This window comes from Podarcis melisellensis (genome assembly GCF_964234715.1).
Source record: "Podarcis melisellensis genome assembly, chromosome: 17".
NCBI lineage: Eukaryota > Metazoa > Chordata > Lepidosauria > Squamata > Lacertidae > Podarcis > Podarcis melisellensis.
Genome location: NC_138534.1, coordinates 3,113,318 through 3,136,489, shown reverse-complemented (window position 1 = coordinate 3,136,489; position 23,172 = coordinate 3,113,318). Strand labels below are relative to the sequence as shown.

Genomic DNA, 23,172 nt, shown 5'->3' with positions numbered 1-23,172 from the left:
TATGTCCTCCCCAAAGCTTTGGCAGGCACAAATAGTATTAAAAGCAGGGTCACGAATAGCCACCTGATATATTGGAGCCAGCTCCTAGGGGCTGAGGTCCCTTTGCATGCCCAATAAAATACTTGAGGGGGGCAGCCCTCCCCCAAAGTTGATGGGCATTGCCATTCAAATGGTGTAAGTGCACCGCATTATGTGATCGATTATGCAGGGCGCGGCTTACCTGCCCCCCCAAATACTTCATTCAAGTTGGCATCCCTGGCCTGATACCATCAAGAGCACAAATCATCACGAATGCAGAATCCAAAGGATGTCTGGAGGGAGCCTGGGTGAGGGCTCCAACTTCTCACATTCTTCAGATTCCTAGGAAGAATATGCAGTGAGTTAAAGCTATAACTGGTCTACCCGAAACTCTGTGGAACTCTGTTGTGCAGGAGGAACACCTGTGTAAGGAAAAGTTTCCCTGTTCACTGTATCCCCCCACATGCAGTCCGGATGCCAATGCAGGGCCCTGCCAATAGTCTCACTCTATTCTGCCTTGTTCAGACCACACCTGGAATGCAGGTGCCAGCTCTGGGCACCACAATTTAAGAAGGATGTTGACAAGCTGGAACATATGCAGAGGAGGGTGGCCAAGATGGTCAAGGGTCTGGAAACCAAGCCTTATGAGGAATGGCTGAGAGAGTTTGGTATGTTTAGTCTGGATCAGTGCTTTTCTTCTAGAAAAAAGGGTGCCCATACCCTTGAGTACTCCCAGAAAAAAACACTGGCCTGGATAAGAGGAGACTGAGAGGAGATGTGAGAGCCATTTTCCAATATCTAAATGGCTGTCACCTGGAAGGTGGTGTAAGCTTGTTTTCTCCTGCTCTGGAAGGAACCAAAGGTTTCAAATTACAAGAAAGGCGATTCCAGCTAAACACCAGGAAGAGCTTTCTGGTGGTAAAAGCTGTTCAACAGTGGAATGACTCCCTCATAAGGTCGTGGACTCTCCTACCTTGGAAGTGTTTCAGCAGATGTTAGATCTGTCATAGATGCTTTAGTTGAGATTCCCACACTGCATGTGGTTGGACTAGATGACCCTCAGGAACCCTTCCAACTCTACAAATCATAGAATCATGAAATCAGAGAATTGTAGAGTTGGAAGAGATCCCAAGGGTCATTTAGTCCAACCCCCTCCATTGCAGGAATCTTTTGTTCAGTGTGGGGCTTGAACCCATGACCTTGAGATTGAAAGTCTCATGCTCTACTGACTGAACTATCCTATGAGAATGAGAATTCTCTGACTGTGTGGACCTTGAATCGGGAAGCCCTCTGTGAGTCCAATACAACCTATGGGTTTGGGGAAAGCAATACAGTTCATCATCAGCTTTATTTGGGTTTCCCAGAACCCAGCAGAAGCCTTGAAAATGCCAGCATTTTATCCCAGTCCTACAGAACCCAAGGAAAGTTTCAGATGCCACAAAATACCTTTAATTCCTGCAGTTTTGGTCCCACGAGTGTTGCTGAAAGTTGGCAAGATTGTGCACGGTGTGCTCTCTTGACCTGTTGAATGGTAGCTCAGAGCCACTAGATGGTGCCCTGCTTCTATAAGTCCCATTTAGCTGCCATTGGTATACACCCTATTTAGTTCACCTGGCTCTGAGCCCTGCTGCTGCGACCCACTGCACCCCATTCTTCTCCCAGTTCCAAGAATACCCTGTGCTTGCATATATTTAGCTGGGCCGCCATTCCCTGTTTCCGCTCCTCAGCAAAGGAACTCTGGGACGGTGGCATATTTATACCCCTTGTCCCAATGCATCTCGCTCGCCCCATGGCTGCAAATACCAGGCGGAGGCGTGCAACTGCTGAGATCCTCCCTCCTCGACTCCCCTCGCCCTCCAATCTATGTTGGCCAAGGCTGAGAATAGAACTGGAGTCAAGTTCCTGCACACAGATGGAGAGAAATACTGTGCAAGTGAAGAGTGGACAGGCAGGTTAAATAAGAACAGACAAGGCAGTTTCAGTAAAACACGAAGCCTATGCAACAAGAGTGCAAGGGTGAGAGGCAGAATTATAAAGAGGTGCTTGACAGCGTTACTGGATCCCCCCTTCTGAGAGAGCAGCAGTGCCTGCGAGTGCTGATCTTCTCCCTCCTCGCAGGATGATCAATAACGATTATCTGATTGAGTGCAAGTTGGATCCAGAAGACCCTCATTTGCAGGAGCCAGGATCTCCCATGTTCCTGCAGTCCGCTATCAACACACCACCCAAAGCAGACCCTCGGGACCCGCGTGGGATCAACCAGCACCTGAAGGTAACAAAGGGAGCTTACCTGCCTGATTTGGGGTGGGGTGGGAATGCCTAAATTCTGACTTCCTAAAATCTAAGGGTGCAGCTCTCTCCTACCCACCCAAGGTGGGAGGTGTATCCTTGTTCACCCCCAAACTCCTCCCAGCCCTTCACCTGCAGCACAACTGATTCTTCTCCACCCCCTTTGCTGATTGCTGCTCCTTACATGCCCCAGAACCACACAGAAGGAGACGGCATGGGTCCTCCTGGTCCCAAGATGCTTTGCTCTGCCTCACAACATTCTCTCTCTTCGCTGGAGAATCTTCAGTGACCAGATTCCCTTGTTCTTCCCGGCAGCTGGAATTCTCCGACATTCTTGCTGAACCTTCCTCGTTTCGCAGCTTTGACCGGGTTTGGACCTGGAGCGACATCGTCTTTGAGAGTTCGCGCCTCTGGTGCTACCGCATCATCTCGCTGCTGTGTGCTGTGCCCGTCTCCCTGCTCTCGGGCTTTCTCTTTGCCTGCCTAGGCTGCCTGCACATCTGGTGAGGGTCTGCCCCCTTTGCTCTGCCTCCTCTTGCCCCTTGGCTCACGACCAGCCTCTTGCTTCCAGTTGGTTGCACATTCATTGACCATTAGCAAGGCTAATTCTAGTGGTTACTTGGGGGAACTACCAACAGGAGGAGGCTGTGTTACTCTAACACAGACTTTGCCAAGCTCCAGGCCCTTTGGACTACAACTCCCATCAGCCTCATTGCTGGCTTGGGCTGATAGGGGGTGTAGTCCAAAATGTCTGGAGGGCCCCAGGTGGACAGAGGCTCTTCTAGCACTTTGACTTGACTTGTCCTGTAGTTTTGTGGGTGCTTCAGGGAGTGGACTAATAATGACAAACAAATCTCTTAAAAGTCACTTTGCCAAACACTTATCCCAGAGGGAGTTGGTGTTAAAGTATGTGTCGCAACCCACATGTGTGTCCAGCACTCACACACCAGTGAGAGGTTTGGGGTCTTCATTTGTGTGCAGGCGAAGTGAGTTTGTTGCACAAGACTGCCAAATCCACTTTTAATTGCACAACCTGAATTTGCCAGGATGTGACTGAATCTGATCTGCAAAATAGCAATACAGTGGTACCTCAGGTTACATACGCTTCAGGTTACAGACTCCGCTAACCCAGAAATAGTGCTTCAGGTTAAGAACTTTGCTTCAGGATGAGAACAGAAATCGTGTGGCAGTGGCACAGCAGCAGCAGCAAGAGGCCCCATTAGCTAAAGTGGTGCTTCAGGTTAAGAACAGTTTCAGCTTAAGAACGGACCTCCAGAACGAATTCAGTACTTAACCCGAGGTACCACTGTACACTAGATCTGGAAGCACCTACTGTTTGTGTGATGTCCTTGTTCTGCTAGTTGGGGGAGCAGATAAGTACTGTCTGCCTAACACTGATATGAGGATTGGAGGAATCTGAAGACAGAAATGCTAAATAAATTGGTCACTTGGTGGGACCCAGGAAAAGAAGGACATGAACCAGAAAGGAGCCTTCCTTCTTTCAAAAAGTTGGAAGAATGGTAGCCATCTTCTGGAGGTGTCTGAGGCTGCACACAGGGTTGTATCCAGTGCCAGGCCTACACAAAGTAGACCCACTGAAAGTCATGGACCTAAGTTAGCCATGTCCACGCATTTCTACTCTTTTTTATTATTCTTTTAAAAAATTATTTATTTATTTGAAAATGTGTATTTTAAATCTAGATCAAGATTATCAATATCGCTTACAAAAGAGAACCATAAAACAAATATAAAACATTTCTACTCTGAGTAGGACTAGTGTTGGCTACAACCCCTGATCTCACAGGTTGCCTGCCTGCAGTCGAAGACATTCTTATTAACAATGCTGTAGGTTGAGTATATATTGGCCCTTAGGTTGCCTAACTGGAGTCTAAATGTTGGGTGCTGTGTTGCTTCCTGGAGGCTGCCAGCCACATCTCTCCCCTCTTCCTCTCTCAGGTGTGTGATGCCCTGTATCCAGCTCTGCACAATGGCAATGCCTCCAGTTCGCACTCTCTGGTCCAGCATCCTGGATGTTGTGGTGGCCCCACTTTTCACCAGTCTGGGCCGCTGCTGCAGCGCCATCTACCTCACCGTTACTCAGAAGTGACACAGAGACGCCGCCTCCCCCCTCCAAGACCCACGTGCCAAAGACTTTCCTTCCCATTTCACTCAGATCCACTAAACAGGCTGAATTTCACAGCAGAGAGTAGAACTCACAGGGAGCTTTTAGCCTTGGGTCAGAAAAGGGGAATTGTGGGCGAGGGAGCAGGTCAGAGGGAAGGAAGACAAGGAGGCCGGAGGACGAGGGGAATGGTGCTTCAGAGAGAAGTCTCAAAATGAAACATCCGTATTCTATTCTCTTATTGTCATGCCCCTGCTTTGTCCAGACCTGCAGAAAGAATTCCACATTATTCTAGGAGTGGACTCTCCATAGTCCTCCCTGTGATCCTTGGATGAAGGGTGGCCTACATTTTTTAATAATAATAACAACAACAACAGGTGAGGAACTTTCAAAACTACCCTCCTCCATCCCTGAGATTCTAGCTGGCTCATCTGTCGGTTAGTATCTCAGAGACAAGGATGGGGATCCACCTGGCTTTGCACACAAGACGGTCTTCGGCTACTGGCCATGCTGTCTGGGGCTGATGGGAGCTGATGTCCAGCCATCTCTGGCCTAACCCAGACTGACAGCCCACATAAGAATCTCCTCCAGGAAAAGTAACGCTGGGATTAGCCTTCTGACATTTTGCATGGGGGGGGGCGGCAGGAGGGGGACTAGGGCAACTCCAGACCCAACGCTGGGCTCTGGGAGAAGATATGTTCATTTCTGTGGGAGGCAGCCCCTGCTCCCTCCAGCCCCTCCTCCCACAGCAATCGCTGAAATGTAAAACTCTGTCATCGTCTCCCCCTTTATTTAATAAAACAAAAAAGTTGATTTGCTTCCCCTTGTGTTTGAATTCTTTTGGTTCTGTTCTGGCAAGCCAGGCACAAACGGGTGTTAAAGGGATGGGATGAAGGAGGAAAAGGTTCTGTGCCTCACAGAGGGGCTGCAGAGGACATATCCCCCAGCAGCCTTAACTTTGGATTTGGGACATCAAAACGCTGGGGGCAGAAGGGACAGGGAAAAGGAGTGGCAGCAGCACCAGGCCTCTCCTCTACTGGGCTCCAGCATTCCAGAAAGCTGTGGGGGCCACAACATCCTGCAGCTCCACTCCTGGATCAGCCCTGACCTGGAGACAGAAGTGGCAGGGAGAAAAAGTGGCGGTGGCGGCACACCTCTTGTCCGCTGGCGCGTCACTTGGAGCTCTCCAGAGGCTCTCCAGAGGCTGCTAGGAGCTGCCGAGGGAGGAGGCTGGCAGTGGCAGCCATAGAGAGGCTCGACCTCCCTGAGCTCAGTGGCAGTGGTGCTGGAGGGGGAAAGCAAGACATTCCCAAATCCAAACAGAAGCAGGGAGTGTCCCGCTTAAAACAGGGTAGTTGGAGGGTATTGGAGGAATGGCTGGTGGGCAGATGGAAGTTAACAAGAATGTGGAGATTGCAATTCACACCTCTCTCCATCTTGTGTGAGACGGAGCCCAATTCAGTCTTGAGTTTGCTCAGATGTAAGACCCGCTGGATTCCAGTGTGCATAAAACTGCAGTAGGAGTCTGTTTGTCTTCTCCGGCAGCCCCTTGCTATTCTAATACCCACAGGCAGATGACAGAGATAGTGCCAGGAACCACACCTTAAAATGCCACGCTGCTGCCAGGAACACTGTATGCTTCAGCTGCTGATGCCCATCATCGTGGTACCCCTGGAAACGCTGGCTGGCAGCAAGCCTGTTGCGTGCACTTATGGAGCAAGGGTAACATTACGAGCACATACCTCCCTTTCCCAGCCATGTCTCGGACTTGGCTGGGAGCCCTTCTATAGCTCTGTACAGTTGCACTCAATGCCAGCCGCAGCTGCCCACCACTGTGGTTTTGTTATAAAAAGAGGCTGCTGGACCCGACCAATGGCCCGTCTAGTCCAGTGTCCTGCTTTCACAGTGGCAGGACCAAATGCCACAGCCCACTCCCAAATTGCGATTCCCAGCAACTGGAAATCAAAGGCTTAACTGGCAGTGGAGGTAGACAATAGCCTTATCCATGTATTTGTCTAATCCTCTTTTAAAGCCATCCAAATTGGTGGCCATCCATCACTACTTCTTGTGGGTGTGAGTTCCATAGTTTAACTATGTGGTGTATGAAAAAGTGCTTTCTTTCTCTGCCTGAATCTTCCAACATTCGGCTTCATTGTATACAATGAGAGAAGGAGAAAAACGCATCTCTATCAATTTCCTCATAGGAATAGTTTTCATAACATAGAGCAGAGGTTTTCAACTTTTTTGAGTCCACAGCTCCCTTAACTGGAGAGCCAGTGTGGCGTAGTGGTTAAGAGCGGTAGATTCATAATCTGGTGAACCGGGTTCGATTCCCTGCTCCTCCACCTGCAGCTGCTGGGTCACCTTGGGCCAGTCACACTTCTCTGAAGTCTCTCAGCCCCACTCACCTCACAGAGTGTTTGTTGTGGGGGAGGAAGGGAAAGGAGATGGTTAGCCGCTTTGAGACTCCTTCGGGTAGTGATAAAGCGGGATATCAAATCCAAACTCTTCTTCTCTTCTTCTTAACCAACAACATTCTTTCTGCGGCAACCCTGTGGGGCTCAGGAGCCCAGTTATGCCACCCCTTGCCTGCAGAGCTAGCAGCCTCTCACCAGCAACATACCATAGCTAGCCGTTCAGGTGCCTGGTGTGGTGCGCGCGTCTTGCAGCTGGGGCAGGGCGAGCCACCCATGGGTCTGGGGCACACTGCGTGGGGCCTCTTCACTGCCTCTCCCTCAGCTGTAGGGCAAATCTGAACTGGTTGGATGGTGCCTTGTACACCTCCTTCCAGCAACTCCTGCGGCCAAGCTGGTGCCAAACGCCTTGCTCTGCTTTCCTTTGGACCACACTAGTGAGGCCAAGGTGGGGGGGGGTCTCGAGGGCAGCCTGGGACCTCCATACACACTGCCTAGGCTTGTACCCCAGGGAAGTCACTTCAGTGCTGCCAACACAGCAGTTTGACTTCACCCCTGGAGGCACACTCCATTGTCTCTCAGGACAGACGGATGTCAACAACAATATTGACAGCAGCACTGCATTCCAAAATCCAGAGAAGTGTGAATTTCAAAGGATTTGGTTCAGATGTTTCAAAAAGTACAGATTTTTTAAGTTCAGCTTTAAATGTGAACAGAATCAGATTTCTCCCCCATGTCTAGTGATACAGACTTTTAAACTTCTAGTAGCAGCTTTAGCAACAGTTCTTAGAGCAGCTGCCCCCCCCCGCCCCAATTGGCTCATCTGTTACTGTTTTGCTCCACTGACTTTAGATTGGCTGCATGATCTCTGACACACCTGACCTCACAGTAACCCTGTGAAGTACAAGGTACTTGTAGGTGTCTCCTAGGACACTATCTGCAAGCTGATCTTAAGTTGGTCATAATAGAAAAAAACAACTTTTAAAAGAGACTGCAACAACACTGATGAATTACAGTTCATTGAGAGTCTCACTTGCTTCTGTCACTTGTGAACTGAACCAGCATGATAGATTTTTATCACACCATGTGAAAATTGCCAAGGTGCCAAGGTGTGTAATCAACACAAGTGGTTTTTGGGAATGGTCACTGTCCACAATGTAAGGCTGCAGGCACCCTATACATTTATAGCACATTGAAAGCCCATTATTTCCCCCACAGAATCTTGGGATCTGTAGTTTACCCCTCACAAATATATAATTCCCAGCACCCTTAAACTACGGTTCCCAAGATTCTGTGGGGAAATAATGAGCTTTAAATGTATTGTGTAGACAGCCTTTATGGTCTGCACCAAAGTGGAAGGAATTAGCACCAAACTTTAGCAAAAGACTTGCTGGATATTGGTTTTTCACAAGGAAAAGCAGACAATTGTGTGTTTATAAAGGAAAGGGCAAACTGTAACAAAAATATGTGCGTATGTAGATGATGTGTTAATTTCTACAAAAACTAAACAGGAATATGAACAGGCAGTATCACAGTTACAGAACAAACCTGATGTTGTAGAATTAGACATAGCTAACAATTACTTATCCATGCAAATTGAGAAAGGCAAAAATGGATCTTTTCTGGTTCATCAAACTGTAAAAATTGATGATCTTATTGAAATGTTATGTTTAAAAAATGCAAATGGGAAGAAAACACCTATGGTGTGTGGTTTCCTAACAAAACTTTGTATCATTCTGCTATAGGCAAGCTAAATTTCATTCAAAGAATCTCGAGACCAGATATAACTTATGCTTTTCACTTTCTAGCAAAATTTGTGGAAAAGCCCACTACGCAATGCTTCTCTGCCCTTAAGAGCGTTGTAACATACCTTCAACATTGTAAACATTATAGATTGCAGTTTACGTCAAGTATTGACAATGGTTTTGAAATTTTCTGCGATGCATCTCATGCAGTGGAACAAAATAATTGCAGGGGTGTGTCTGGTATGGTGTTCTGTTATAACAGGTGTCCCTTTGAATGGAAGTCCCAGACACAAACTATTATTTGTCTCTCCACAACAGAGAGTGAATTATGTGCATGCATTCAGGCCATTCATGATATAAAATGGTATCTGCAAGTATTTGCAGATCTACAGATGCAAGTAACACTATCAGTAAAAAGTTACCTTGATTCCCAGAGCAGACTCGCTATCCTGTGTTCAGAGACCAATACGCAGTGCACTAGTCTTAAGATTACATTTACAGTTTGTAAAGAAACTAATTGCTGACAAAATAATTGTATTTCAATATGTTCCAGGTGGGGACGCGGGTGGCGCTGTGGGTAAAACCTCAGTGCCTAGGACTTGCCGATCGTATGGTCGGCGGTTCGAATCCCCGCGGCGGGGTGAGCTCCCGTCGTTCGGTCCCAGCTCCTGCCCACCTAGCAGTTCGAAAGCACTCTTAAGTGCAAATAGATAAATAGGTACCGCTTTATAGCGGGAAGGTAAACGGCGTTTCCATGTGCTGCGCTGGCTCGCCAGAGCAGCTTCGTCACACTGGCCACGTGACCCGGAAGTGTCTCCGGACAGCGCTGGCCCCCGGCCTCTTAAGTGAGATGGGCGCACAACCCTAGAGTCGGACACGACTGGCCCATACGGGCAGGGGTACCTTTACCTTTACCTATATGTTCCAGGTGACAATCAAATTGCGGACATTTTTACTAAAGCACTTCCAAAGGTTACACATGAAAGACATGTAAAAAATATGCTTTATGTTTTTGTTCCACAATAATGAACCGCAGGGGAAATGTTGAATGGTCTCTTTAAATTTGAAGGTTCATTATTGTTCCACAAGATGTGTATTTCTTTAAGGGCCAGAGCAAATAACGTGACCTAGTATTACAGCTGTGAAGCAGTATAGCAGGTGCTGTTAAGTTATGTTCATTAAGCTGTTGGGTATAGTATATAAATAGCAGCACCTGACTCTCTCAGTACCCTGGTAGATGGGCTGGGTCATGCTTATTGATATATTGTAATTAATGTAAAAGGAGTTTTTGTTTTTGTTATTAAAACCTAGCAAAAGTTATTTTTGCGTTCCTTGTAATGTGTGGTCTCCCCAGCACGCCTTCTGCAGTGCAACTAATCTGCAAACAGCCAACATAAGTATCATCATTTGTACTTCTCTGCATTTCATTTCCCTTTGACATCACAGTTTACAATCTCTCCCCTCCAAAATATGTATGTATGTATGTATGTATGTATGTGTATGTATGTGTACAAGTGTATGTGTTTAGACACACATGAACACCTACTGCTACACTTCAGGGTAACACTTCATGCATCTGATGATGTGGATTGAATTCTACAAATATATATGCCCTATTAAATGTGCTGGTCTTTAAGGTGACAACAAGACTGTTATTTTTGCTGCAAGATACTAAAGTGACTTCCAGATGACCTGATCAATCAACAGTCGTCCTGATTGGTTTGTGGAAATGATGTTGGGTCAAAATGAGCATTATCCCACACTTTCCAGGGCATTTTCCTGTCACTTTTCTTATTACAACAAGTTGGATTTTTGGGGGAAATTGGTTTCTTTTGCAAGAGCTCCAAATCAGCTTTAATTCTGCAGCCCAAATTTGCTGGGTTATGATTGAACACAATCTGAAAATGATAGATACGTGGGATAGCTCAGTCAGTACAGCGTGAAACTCTTAATCTCAGGGTTGTGAATTCGAGCCCCATGTTGGTCCCTTGCCCCACAACTCACATGTCCATGTGCATCCATATTCACAGTTTTCTAAGGCTGACATCACGCTTGAAAAGCCACCTTAAATAAATAAATAAATAAATATTATTATTAATATCCCACCCTCCCCAGCCAAGACTGCACTCAGGGTGGCTAACATCAAAGTATATAATACATTAAAACATAAAATCAAACAATTGATTGAAATACAGCTTAAAATCAAATTAAAATCAGAATAAAATCAGATGGCAACTCACAAACTATAACTACAGTATAGGGGTTGGGAACATTCAGCGCTCACCAGGCCCAGCTATTTGTGCTGGTCTTATATAGGCCGGTGGGAAGAGTTAGAGAGGCCACTTCCATGAAGGTCTTGTAGAAAGAGGGGGGGTCAGACTGGGACCCAACCAAAGGCCCGGCGGAACAGCTCCGTCTTGCAGGCCCTGCGGAGAGATGTCAAGTCCCGCAGGGCCCTGGTCTCTTGTGACAGAGCGTTCCACCAGGCCTGGTCAAGGCCAGCCTAACCTCCTTGATGCCCAGGACCTCCAAGGTGCTATTATTTGTGGACCATAAGGTCCTCCACGGGGCATACCAGGAAAGGTAGTCCCATAAGTAAGAGGCCATATAGGGCTTTAAAGGTTAAAACCAGCACCTTAAACCTGACCCTGTACTCCACCGGGAGCCAGTGCTGCTGGTAAAGCACTGGATGAATGTGGTCCTGTGGCAAGGACCCCCCCATAAGGAGCCTCGCCACGGCATTCTGCACCCGCTGGAGTTTCTGGGTCAGTCTCAAGGGCAGCCCCATGTAGAGCGAATTACAATAATCAAGCCTGGAGGTGACAGTCGCGTGGATCAGAGTGGCAAGATCAGGGCGGGAAAGGTAAAGGACCCACTGTTTAGCACGGCAGAGGTGGAAAAATGCTGCCTTTGCTGTAGCTGAATTCAGCACCAGCTGAGGTTTCTGAGGCAGCCCCGTGTTTAATGCATTGCAGAGAGCACACCATGGACAACAATGCTTCCACCTTCGTACTTTAAATTCTCTTCGATTACTTCACTTCTCAAAGGCCAAAGCCTGGTTGCAGAAGCAAGCAGCTGCTTTGCACCTAAAGATATATAATGATGGTGTCAGCAGGTGAGCCTTCCTGGGAAGAGTATTCCACAAATGAGGAGCCACCACAGAAAAGACCGTCTCGTGCTGCAACCCTCTGGGCCTCTCACAGAGGAGGCACACAAAAAGGGCCTCATATGATGACCACAGGATCCTAGTCAGTTCATATGAGGAGAGTTGGCCCTTGAGATCTTGCAATCCTAAGACTTTTAAGGCTTTATAGGTCAAAATCAGCATTTTGAATTGAACCCGGAAACTAACTGGCAGTCAGTGCAGTCAGACCAGGATCAACATTATATGCTCAAACCATCCTGTCCAGAGCAACCAGGCTGCTGAATTCAGCACCAGCTGAAGTTTCTGAACTTTCTTCAGAGGCAGCCCCGTGTTTAATGCAGTGCAGTAATCTAATCTATGGGTCCTCTGTCCTTTAACATTTAAGGTGATTAGTTTCCCTGTGCTGTAATCAGGAGCAAAAGAAAAAGGGAGGAGAGATATTTTCCATTTTAACAAGATATAGGTGACCCAGATATGACAGATACCCTTTAATTTTTTTCTGAAATCCTGGCTGCCACATGGATAGTTCTTTTCAGCTGGATGGACCCTGGACAGAGACCCTTCATAGCAACATTCGATTGCAATTATTTTATGCTATGAAATAAAAAAGGGATAGAGCCATTAACTATACCATAAACTATACTAAGCCTTACCAAAAAAAACCTCTGCCCTACCCTAGAGGCAGATGCATTCTGGCTTTGAAGCAGACTATTTTCAGAACAGACTCCCCTATCTGTGGACGGCAGTCCAGACGGAGTCAGCAGGTGGGGAGAGGGAGCTCCGTCCTGACAGCCAGTGACAACTGGCTGGCGCTCTTCAGAGCGAAAGGAGCTAAGCAGGGAACGGCCTGGAGCCATGGCCCAGCAAGGAGGAGGAAGAGAGGAAGAAGAAGAAGAAGAAGTGACCCTGGGGAAGATAGACTCCCGGGACCCCCTCACCAAAGAGATAGATCTGGTGGAAAGAGACCCCAAGCAGATCAACCAAGAAGTGGTAAAGGTGAGAGCATTCCTATTTTAATGGCAGAAAGAAGCACACTCCTGAGGATGCAAAATGATGAAGTTCCCTTTAGACTGAGAGCAGATGGGGCAAGGAGGTGGGGGTGGGGTGCTTTCAAAAATAGCCCAGTAACAAAAGAGAAAATTCCTTCTGCAGATAGCACCAATGCTCCTTTGCAGTAACTTAAAGAAAGCAGAGTGTGCTCTCTACCCTCCCCCTTACGATATTCATTTGTGCACCAAGTGAGACTTAAAACTTGAGGGATGTGCTTTGTCCCCCATCCACCTCCCCAGAACCCCAAAGTCCACAAGCAGGAGCCGGGTGCAAAAGTTGTAAAGAGAGGGGGAGATTAAGGGACAGTGCTCCTCTGAAGAGCTTCTTTTCAGTGCCAGAATTGAGCTCACAGCCCTTTCAGGCAGAAGACCCATCCCTCCTTTCCTTGGCAAGCTTTCTTCGTTTCACCAGCCTCTCTGGGGTGGGTGGGTTGCAGCTGTTGTGAAAACAATTGGGACCTACTGCAATACCTGTAGATCCTGATCAACCTTCTGCTCATCTCTGCTATGGCACAAAACTCCCCTAAAAAAAGGGAGAGTGGCATGTATGCCCCATGGAACATACAATCTAAAAGCGCCTTGAGCATCTCGTATTGTGGCAGAAAGGCAGGACATTAATGTTGTTGTTCATAATATATATAGCAAGGCGAGAACATAAGAATAGGGATGGGTAGTGATGAGCAGCAAATGCAGTTACTTAGATGAAGAATAGGTCAGTGGCTGTTTGGGGCCAAATGTGGCCCTCAAGTGCTTCCCATTTGGGTCCCAGCACTGACCCACCCTTTCCCTCCTTCTCCTGAGGAGAGACCCAGGCAAAGGTCTCTTTAAAGCCCTTTCTCCTTCCAGTATAAACAGCAGAAGCTCTTCTGCACTCGATCCATGAAGCACTTCACCAACAAAAAGCCCATACAGACAAAAGCCCAAAGTCTGTTGCTATTTGCTACGGGGAAAGAGAGTAGATTCTCCAAGAATCCTTTTGTCTGTGGGCTCACCCACACTTCCCTTGATCCGAGAGGTTTTTCTTTTGTTCTGCTGCTTTTCCCAGGAAAGCCCGCTCTTTACTGCTGAACTGGAACAAACGTCAATCAAGTTACAGCAGTAAAGGGCAGGTTTAGGACCACAGAGGTGTGGCTGAGCCCTGTGTCTGGGTGGATATGGCCATTAAGCGAATGCTGCTGTCCATTCAGTGCTTATATTTGTTTCAGAACAACGTCCTTGTGGACAGGTAGGGCTGATCCATTCTTCCTCTTGTGCCGCTGCTTTCCCCTGCTCTTTAGCACTCAATTGGAGCAAAAGGCAGCTTGGGTTTTCTGCAGATTGCCATTTGCTCCGATTTAGAGCTAGAGTGGCTTTCCCTGGGAAAGGAGCAGGGCAACCACCCAGACCCATTGCTTTCTCGGCGCAGGACAAGCCGAAGTGTGGATAAGCCCTTAGTTGCCAAGGGATGGCTTTGGGGCAGCTGGAGTGAAGATGGCACGGCAGGGGAGGAAGAGTCAGCTAGGTCTTCGCAGAAAAGGTGGGCTGTGAAAAGGATTTGAAGAGGGAGGGAGAAAGAGGTAGGAGGCAGTTTGTGGCCTAAGGGCAGTGAGAGAGAATGGCCAATATACTGGACCTCTCACTGAGCCAGAAACAGAGTGCAGATGCCTTAGCTGACACACTCACTGCATTTATTCCAAAGACATGAGCCTCAGGTGCAGGACTGCAAAGCTACCTACAGCTAAAATTTCCATAAACATGAAATAATGTTTTTGTGGAATAGAATTAAAACAGGAGAGTGAATGGGAGATCTCAAAGGCAGCTGGAACAGTCCTTCAGCCCATAGTGGCAGTCGCTTCCTCCTAGTTCATCTTTAGAAAGAATTGGTCACCTCCAAAAAATTCAGAGTGGTGGCTATTTCTGTAACTCAGACCCATATCCGCGTTCATTTCTCCCAAGCACCAGAGGCTCATGGGAGTTCACAGGTAGGAGTTGGCAGTTGGTGGCCATGGGGCCCTTTGAGAAATGCTCTTCGGTGCCAAATCAGGGGCATATGATTTGCTGTCCATTATATTGAGGGGGAGTGGCCTGGGACCCTGGCTTGCCACTCCAGTTGTCCTCAGGAACTGGGGCAGGGTGGAGGAGGCCCTAAGAATAAGTAATGCAATCTTCATCTCCCAGTGGACTTACTATAACCTCACCTATTTGTTGTATAAAAAAGACAGCTAGCTTCCTCACTTGATTCCTTGTTTATCCATCCTTCCTGCATGTTGCTCAGAGCAATCCTGACAGCATAACAACAGCCCTGTGAGGTAGTTTAGATTAAAAGGAGCTAATTTGCCCCCAATTGCTAAAAGAGACACTTGCGATATTCCACATATTACCATATTGGCCTGAATATTAGCCGTACCCAAATATAAGCTGCACTTTTAAAATTCAAGGGGGGAAAGGAAAAAGAGACAATACCCGAATATAAGCCGCTCCCTTAAAATTCCGCAGACACTCACACCAGTTCTGTTTTACACTATGTCTGCAGCGATATCGTAAAAGCCAATTTTTGTAAGGTCGCGAAGTTAAGACACACTTTAACTTTTCATGGTCGGAATTTGGGGGGAAAAGTGAGGCTTATTCCGGCCAATATGGTATGTCATACACCTGAAGTGAGTTTGATTCCCAGTGACTTCTTTTTCCTGCATCCACATCATACATTTAAAGCATACAACTCCCCTAAAATATTCCTGGGAACTGTAGTTTCCCCACCTCAGAGCTACAGTTCCCAGCACCCTTCAAAAACTACAGTTCTCAGGATTGTTCTGGGCAGTGCATACCTTTGAGTACCTCCAGAAAAAAGCACTGCTTTGCAGGGAAAGCCATGTGCTTTAATGTGTGGTGTGCACTGACAAGGAAATGGTCAGTAATGCTGTGGGTTCCTGAATTTTACTAGCCCATGTATAGCCTGGAAAAGAGAAGGAAGAAATCTCTTTCCCTATGCAAGTGCTTCCAGTCTTCCAGGTCACCTCATGGCAATTCTTACTGCCCATAGGTGACCAGGCAAGTGGTGTGGTGTTTGTTTATTGTACTCCCCAAGGCTCCCAGCTGTGTGTCTTTGTGTGTGTCTGCTCATTCCAACTGCAGTGGGGGAAGCAAAGCTCCTCTCTCTGTGTTCCATGTTTGGCCCTCAGAAGCAGAACTGGAGGCAGTTCTCTTTTTAGCTTTATGACTCTGTCAATGGGTGGTTATCCCACCGTGCAAGGAAGCTAACAAGGCTATAAAAAGGACAGATTGAAAAGAAGAAAGAAAATGGCACTCTGGAAGGATAATGCTGACGTTTAATCCACTTAATGCTGATCACGTTGCTCTACCTTTGGGAGGTCTGCTCTCATCTCTTTACATTTTAATCTGACTTTTGCTCATGATTTAAAATACAGTCGTACCTTGGATCCCGAACGCCTTGGTACTTGGACGTTTTGACTCCTGAACGCCACAAACCTGGAAGTGAGTGTTCCGGTTAGCGAACGTTCTTTGGAACCCCAACGTCCAACCGGGCTTCTGATTGGCTGAAGGAGCTTCCTGCAGCCAATTAGAAGCTGCACTTTGGTTTCCGAATGTTTTGAAAGTCAGTCAGATTTCTGGAACAGATTCCGTTCAGCTTCCAAGGTACAACTGTGCACCAACCCTGCCCTTCTTGGCAGAACCTGGACAGCTCCCAACCATTAAAAGCAGTCTGTAAATTCACACTTTCTCTATTCTAGGATGGATTATGATCCATTTGCACAGAAGTCCAGGGACTATTTTAGTGCTGGGGGCGGAAAACCTACATGACAATCCTTCTCCCACAAATGAACATGGGGGGGGGGAGGTGCAATGCACCAGGAGGTTCTACCAGAAGTTCCTCTGGGTTTGGCCTCATCAGTCTGATCTGTCTGCCACCTCTAATGGTGGATTTCAACTCTGTTAACTGAGGCAGGTGCCTCTTCTTGGTGCATGAGACGTCTGCCTCTGCAAGGAAATTAAATAGGTTTGCTTAAACAACAGTCATAGCTCTGTAAAGGCTCTGTAGAGCCAGTAAAGGCAAGCTTCCCAAGGAAGGAGGTTTCACAGAACCAGCCAAAGGAGCCCACTGAGGTTTCTACACAGGAAATTGCCATCCAAAGCAAAGCTTTTCTCCCGATTACCTGAACAGCCCAAAGGATTCATATGGTTAGGAGAGATCCTTGAGGTAAGCTGGACCCAAGGCCACAAAGAGCCTTAAAAATCACTACATTGCAGTATGTTAAAAATTTGTCCATGTAAATGATTGAGGAAAATAGAAAGAATGAAACATGAGAACATAGCCAGAATAACAAACAAGAAAGGCCAGTCGGCTGGCAGATATCCTGCTTGGGACAGAATCTTCCCCAAAGGTGTTTCATCCTCACGTACATTTCTGCCCATTGATTGTGGACCTCCTGGCTCTTCTAGAAGTGGGGGCAGAACCAGGGCAGAATGACAGGCCACCTAAGAACAAAAGATCCCATCGAGTTCTCACAGGGGCCCAAAAGGTGTCTGTGAGCAGAACCTGAACAGAAGAGCCCTCTCCTCATGCTCTTCAGAGGCACTTTCATGGCAAGTAGCTCCTGCTAGCCATGTCCGTCATGAATTTGTCTAACTCTCTTTTAAAGCCATCCGTTGGTGGTCATCACTTCTCATGGGAGCGGATTCCATAGTTTAACTATGAAGAGCTTCCTTTTGACTCTTCAGATGTTCATGATGCAAATGTGTGTGACAAAACATAGTTGGCCACTTGTCATGGGGAAAGGCAGCTTCCTGTGTGGAACAGCTGGGATGGGAGGTTGCGTAACCCTATCCTGACGACTGAAACTCCCCACATAGGGTAGAAGACAAATGTCTGTGAGGGTGAGCACAGGCTTAGAGCTTCTCCAAGAGGAAAAACGGCTTTGGGGAGGGGATTTTCAACAAGCACCATCTCTTGCTGTCTCACTGCTCATAGCCATTCCATACCAGAAGCTGCTTTGGCCTGGCTATTTTGTGACATGCAGCTGTGTGAAATGCCTAGCTAAGGGCAAAGAGCACTTAGCCATCACACGCTGGAACCCAGATCTGCAAGGCTGGTTGCAGCTCCCCCAGAGGCAGAGATGCTCAACAAGACTTTCTAAAATTCATATCCTGGTTAAAATTAAGCCCTGCCTGACTCATGGCTTTTTTCCCTACCTTGCCAGGTGGACTTTGAAGATGTGATTGCTGAGCCAGAGGGCACGCACAGTTTTGACGGGGTGTGGAAGGCGAGCAACACCACTTTTACTGTCAGCAAGTATTGGTGTTACCGGATTCTGTCGGGGGCCCTGGGCGTGCCCCTTGCCCTGCTCTGGGGCTTCCTCTTTGCCTGCATTTCCTTCTGCCATATCTGGGGATCCATGCCTTGCATCAAGAGCTACTTCATAGAGGTGCAGTGCTGTGGGCGCTGCTATGCCCTCTGCATACGCACCTTCTGCGACCCGCTCTTCGAAGCTGTGGGGAAGGTCTGTGGTGACGTCCGAGTGGCCCTGCGCAAGGAACGTGCCAAGGACTGAGGCTCTGTTTGGGACCAGGACAGGACTCCAGGGTTTGCCTTCCTCCAGCTAGAGGCCTGATCTAGGTGGGAGCTTCAGGCTGGTGGAGCTATTCCTCTAACTCCCTGTCCTCCACATGCCAAGCCAAAGTGGTGGTCTGGAATGGGAAATCCAAATAATAGCCCCTAAACACACACACATGACAGAATCTAGTGGGAAGTACTTTGCAGAAACTTCATCAATTACGCTGGCATGGCAGGTGTTCTGAGTAGGATATGCCCTATGGGTCATGCATCTGTCTGTCTTCTATTTCTACCCCCACGAAGCAGCCCTCTGTCTCACTGTGTGCCACAGTATGAATTCCTTTGTGTACAGAATTAAAGCATCATGTCTCATGTTGTGATTAGCTCCTTCCTCTCCTAGGACTGACAGTCACAAGACATAAGGTTTCATCCATCTATTCTCTCGTCCCTTTAACGCTACGGTGTGCTGTCAGGGACAGCCTTTCAACACTTCTTTTTCCAAGCAGGGGAAACAGTAGCACTGTGGCAACTGCACAGTTACAAAAATCCAAGTTCAGCCACTAGTGTCAATTCCTGCTTTGAAAAAAAGGTGACTATTTTCCTTTTGTTAAAATAAACAAAAACAAATCTGCATGGTATGAAAATAAAGCCCAAGAGATCCTTCAGTGCCGTGTTTATTCCATAAAAAATTCCGGCTGGAGGGTGCTATCTGCAGAGAGTTTACAAATCCAGTTTATTGCAAGAGACAGCAGGGGGAGATCACAGTACAGAATTGTTTCTGGTAATGGAGAAGAGAATCAATACCAGGGCTGTGTGTATGCTGTGATTCTGTGAGAGAACCAAAAAGGCACAGGATGTGGTATTGGCCACCAAATTCCACTTCCTGAGAATCTCAGCTGTATTTTTTTAATAAAAAAAATTAAAGCAAGTTTCTAGCCTTAATGGCTGCAAAGATATGCTTGAAAGTGTGTGGTCCAAAGCCTGTTGATATTTTAGAAGCCACAGGAGTGGCTTAGTAAGATTTCCATGGGGTGGAATCTCAGAGCTCTGTACAGATGCTTCCCCCTCTTTTTGACTAGCCCAAGCAGAATAAGTTATGAAAGAGACTCCACGCAAGTTTGCTTGATTTGCATAATTTATACAGGTTGAAGAATTCAGCTTTTCTTGGCACAGAATTTTAAAGCATAGAGTTACACACAGCCCTGATTAATACTGAACAGCTCAGACTTTTTATTTAAAAAAAGGAGAGAGAGAGCAACAGAGTAGACCTTCCTTGAATGCAAGGGAAATATTGGCACATGGATGCCCTCCCCCAACTATGTCCCCTTACTTATTGCCCCAATGTAAAAGGGTGATGCGCACAGGGATGAGGTTGCACCAGGGACAGGTGGAGGGGGGGGGGAGAGTTTTACAAATCCGACAAATGTGAGAAGCACCAAGGGATACATTGCGGGGTTTGGGAAGCGGGAGGGAAGAGGGAAGAAGAGAACACAGCTGGCGAGGGCTTGTGTGAATCATGTCAGGAACAGAACACACATACAAGAGAGAGAATCCTCCTTTTCAACACCTTGCATTGTAACCCACACTAGTCACTATTAGCCCCCCACCCACCCGCCCTTAGCCAAGAACAGATCCAAAGGAACCCTGGTCCCCCACCTCACCACTTTCACATGCAAATCCAAGTGCAAACCATGGGTAGCAGAGGAGAGGCGGAATGGGTGGGGGCAGACAATCCTAAAAGTTGCCATATGTTTAAAGCAGCTCCCCACCCCCACCCCCAACACACACACTCCCAAATCCACAACATTAAAACTTCCAGACTCGCCTCCAGGGTGCACAAGGGCACTGGATAGCAAATTCCGCTTAACGCATTCGGCTTGAAATTAAACTCCCATAAAAATCAGATCACCACCCTCCCAAATCGTTCTGTAACAGGAGAGAGAGAGAGAGAGAAAGAGACACTCACACATCTGCCCTGAGTTGGTATTCAGAAGATGAAGGGGAAGGGGAAGATTATCACAGTATTGGGCAAGACATGTTGGGGACACTCCCCCCAGCCCAAGTCTGGCTCACTCTCCATTCCCAGAGGATTTGAAGACCCCTCTGCCCCGCAGGAGCACCCTGTTCGAAGAGACCGTTTTGGCAGGGATGGCTCCCTTCTTGCCAGCGGGGGTGCCCTTTGGGGGCTCTGGCTGCTCAGGGTAGGTGAGGGCATCCTCAGCCCCCGTGTGCTTCAAGCCAGAAGTTTTTCCAAGAAGTTCCTTGAACACAGAATCCATATTTCTGGCAACCTCCTAAAAATTGTGAAATAGAGAAAAAGACTGGTGAGGGAGCAGGGCAGGTGGGGGGGGAACTGCAGAGGAAACAGAAATGTTCTATTAGGTGACAGAGAGAAAATGATTGGCACTTTACCTTATCTACTTCCACCCGTTTCTCCATCGGCCCCTGCCTCTCTGAGCTGTTGACTCCCCAGGGCCGTGGGCTAACTTCTGGCCTGGGGCAAAGCAAACAGCACAGAAGAGAGTATCAGATTTAAGACCTCCTATTGTCCCTAACTGCATCATCAGGATTCTAGTCCACATAGTTAAATCTCTGCACTTTTCTGCTTGCCTCTCAGCTATGTTGTTCTGCGCTTCCGTTTCCCAGAGTGATGGGAAGTTATGGGCAGGGTCACAGGGCACATTTCCTTGGGGAAAGAGAATGCTAGAGACTTAAGGTGTCTTTGCATTTTGCAAATTACTTCTCTAACCACAATGACAAGTGTATGGAGGGACATTCCTTATCTTTGTGCAACACAGGAACAGATTAACAGAGATAAGATGCCTTTACTTCTATTCTAGATCTCTGTTCCATACAAACTCAAGTACTGCCTGCCTCCTTTGCTTTCTTCCTGACACTGCTATGACAAGGCTTATGGTGTCTGAAATATACTCAGAGTCGCAAAGTGATTTCATGCTCTTTATTCAGCTCATAGTGGTGAGGAGGAATGAATGAATGTCCCCTCAGAGTATCTGCTTTATATACATTATTTACACAATGGGCTGCACATGATTGGCTAATTCCGGAATTCTACTGTAAGCCAATCAGGTTGTGGATTCACTTCTATCTGGAGCATGATTGGGTGGTTCCTGCTAACCAATCATACTGCTGCATTGTTCTAGGACCAATCAGACTGCTGCCTTTTGGAGCCTATTGTTCTAGGACCAATCAGACTGCTGCCTTTTGGAGCCTATTGTTCTAGGACCAATCAGACTGCTGCAGTTTGGATCCTATTCGACTCAGTACATAACAGTGTCAGTACCAGCATTCCTTATGTTTTCAGCAAGCTGTTTCTCTTCAGCATAAAACTCACTTTGCCAAACTCTCCCTGATCTTTCCAGCATCATCTTACCTGCACCTCTGCTGCTCATCTGATTCTTCTTTCCCTACTAATGGATCCCTATGGCTGGATCCGCTCAAGCAGTGGCAGAATGAGATGGCAGAATGGACTGTTCCATTTCAATCTGCCTACAGAGGAAAACCATTTTTGAATGCTCTCTCATATATATATATATATATATATATTTGCTTTCGTAGATTTTCACGGGTACAGGAATGCAGGTTTTGGTGTCCTCGGGTGTCTTCCCGTGTAAAAGTTGGGGTGTCTAGGCGACGTTTCGACGAGGTCTCACTCGTCATCTTCAGGCTGGTGCTTTCGGCTTCTTGTTACTGGAACAGAGCAGGATCTCAGTGTTTGAGTTCCTATAAATACTGTTGAGGGGGTGTGGTGTATAGCCTCCAATGTTCTGGGCAGAGAGGAAGTTCCCAGGCTAGTGTGCCTTTTCTTCTTTTGTTCCTTAATTACTTGAGGGATATCTTGAGTGATTTCTTGTGTGATATCCTGAGTACCACTTAGGTGGGTCATTAGGTGTGGATTAGTTGCTAAAGTCTTTGTGTCTTGACCTCTTGAACTTTGTGAAGAGTTTTTCTGAGAAGATGGCTGTACTGCACTTAGTTGTGCTCTGGCTTGGCTTCGTGTATAGGGGCGAGCTGTGGTTTTGTGGCCTGTGTCAGCCAGATCTGTGTAGGGATTGCAGGGGGGTGCAGCGGGATGTGTCGTCACGCTTGTTCATGTTGTGAGGGTGTTTCTCTATCTCGATGGCTTCCATGATTATTCTCTTGTGGTGATGTTCCATGTTAAAGAGCAATTTGGAATCTGCAAAATTAATTTCGTGTCCTGTTTCTTTCATGTGTTGGAAAAGAGAGGAAGTTTTTTCTTCTTTTTTGACGGCATTCTTGTGTTCTGCGATACGTGCATTTATTCGTCTGTTTGTTTGTCCAATGTACGTGGCTGGGCAGACACATCCCGCTTGCCAGACATCTGGAAATTAGCCCTCCCCACAAAAACTGACACCAGATCCAGAGGCACACAGAACGCCATCACCAATCAACCACACCAGACCCAAACCCAGACCCTCTCCACAGATAAATTACAGACACCATCCAGTAGCCAAACCATGGTGGCACCTCCGGATGCTGCACCCCCCTGCAATCCCTACACAGATCTGGCTAAGTGCAGTACAGCCATCTTCTCAGAAAAACTCTTCACAAAGTTCAAGAGGTCAAGACACAAAGACTTTAGCAACTAATCCACACCTAATGACCCACCTAAGTGGTACTCAGGATATCACACAAGAAATCACTCAAGATATCCCTCAAGTAATTAAGGAACAAAAGAAGAAAAGGCACACTAGCCTGGGAACTTCCTCTCTGCCCAGAACATTGGAGGCTATACACCACACCCCCTCAACAGTATTTATAGGAACTCAAACACTGAGATCCTGCTCTGTTCCAGTAACAAGA

The 23,172-nt window shown here is 47.2% G+C and overlaps 3 protein-coding genes across 5 annotated transcripts in view; 2 read left to right on the top strand and 1 right to left on the bottom strand.

The window, feature by feature from the left end:
* The first annotated feature begins 1,810 nt into the window (after window positions 1–1,810).
* Window positions 1,811–5,252, top strand: LOC309360486 (caveolin-2-like). Its single transcript, XM_081895038.1, has 3 exons — window positions 1,811–2,290; window positions 2,623–2,810; window positions 4,264–5,252. The coding sequence occupies exons 1-3, from the start codon at window positions 2,138–2,140 to the stop codon at window positions 4,412–4,414; spliced, it is 492 nt and encodes a 163-aa protein (XP_081751164.1). The 5' UTR covers window positions 1,811–2,137; the 3' UTR covers window positions 4,415–5,252.
* Window positions 5,253–12,473: 7,221 nt separating this feature from the next.
* On the top strand, window positions 12,474–18,995 carry LOC309360549 (caveolin-3-like). Its single transcript, XM_081895113.1, has 2 exons — window positions 12,474–12,729; window positions 17,978–18,995. Exons 1-2 carry the CDS (start codon window positions 12,589–12,591, stop codon window positions 18,326–18,328), a joined length of 492 nt encoding a protein of 163 aa, XP_081751239.1. The 5' UTR covers window positions 12,474–12,588; the 3' UTR covers window positions 18,329–18,995.
* Window positions 18,996–19,044: 49 nt separating this feature from the next.
* Window positions 19,045–23,172, bottom strand: part of ARHGAP4 (Rho GTPase activating protein 4) — a 47,184-nt gene continuing 43,056 nt past the window's right edge. For all 3 annotated transcript variants that reach the window (XM_081895110.1, XM_081895112.1, XM_081895111.1), the window contains 2 exons: window positions 20,743–20,824; window positions 19,045–20,624 (listed from right to left, as the gene is read on the bottom strand). In XM_081895110.1, the coding sequence (XP_081751236.1) occupies window positions 20,400–20,624; window positions 20,743–20,824 (307 nt within the window). In that variant the 3' untranslated portion in view covers window positions 19,045–20,399. The remainder of the gene's footprint in view (window positions 20,625–20,742; window positions 20,825–23,172) is intronic.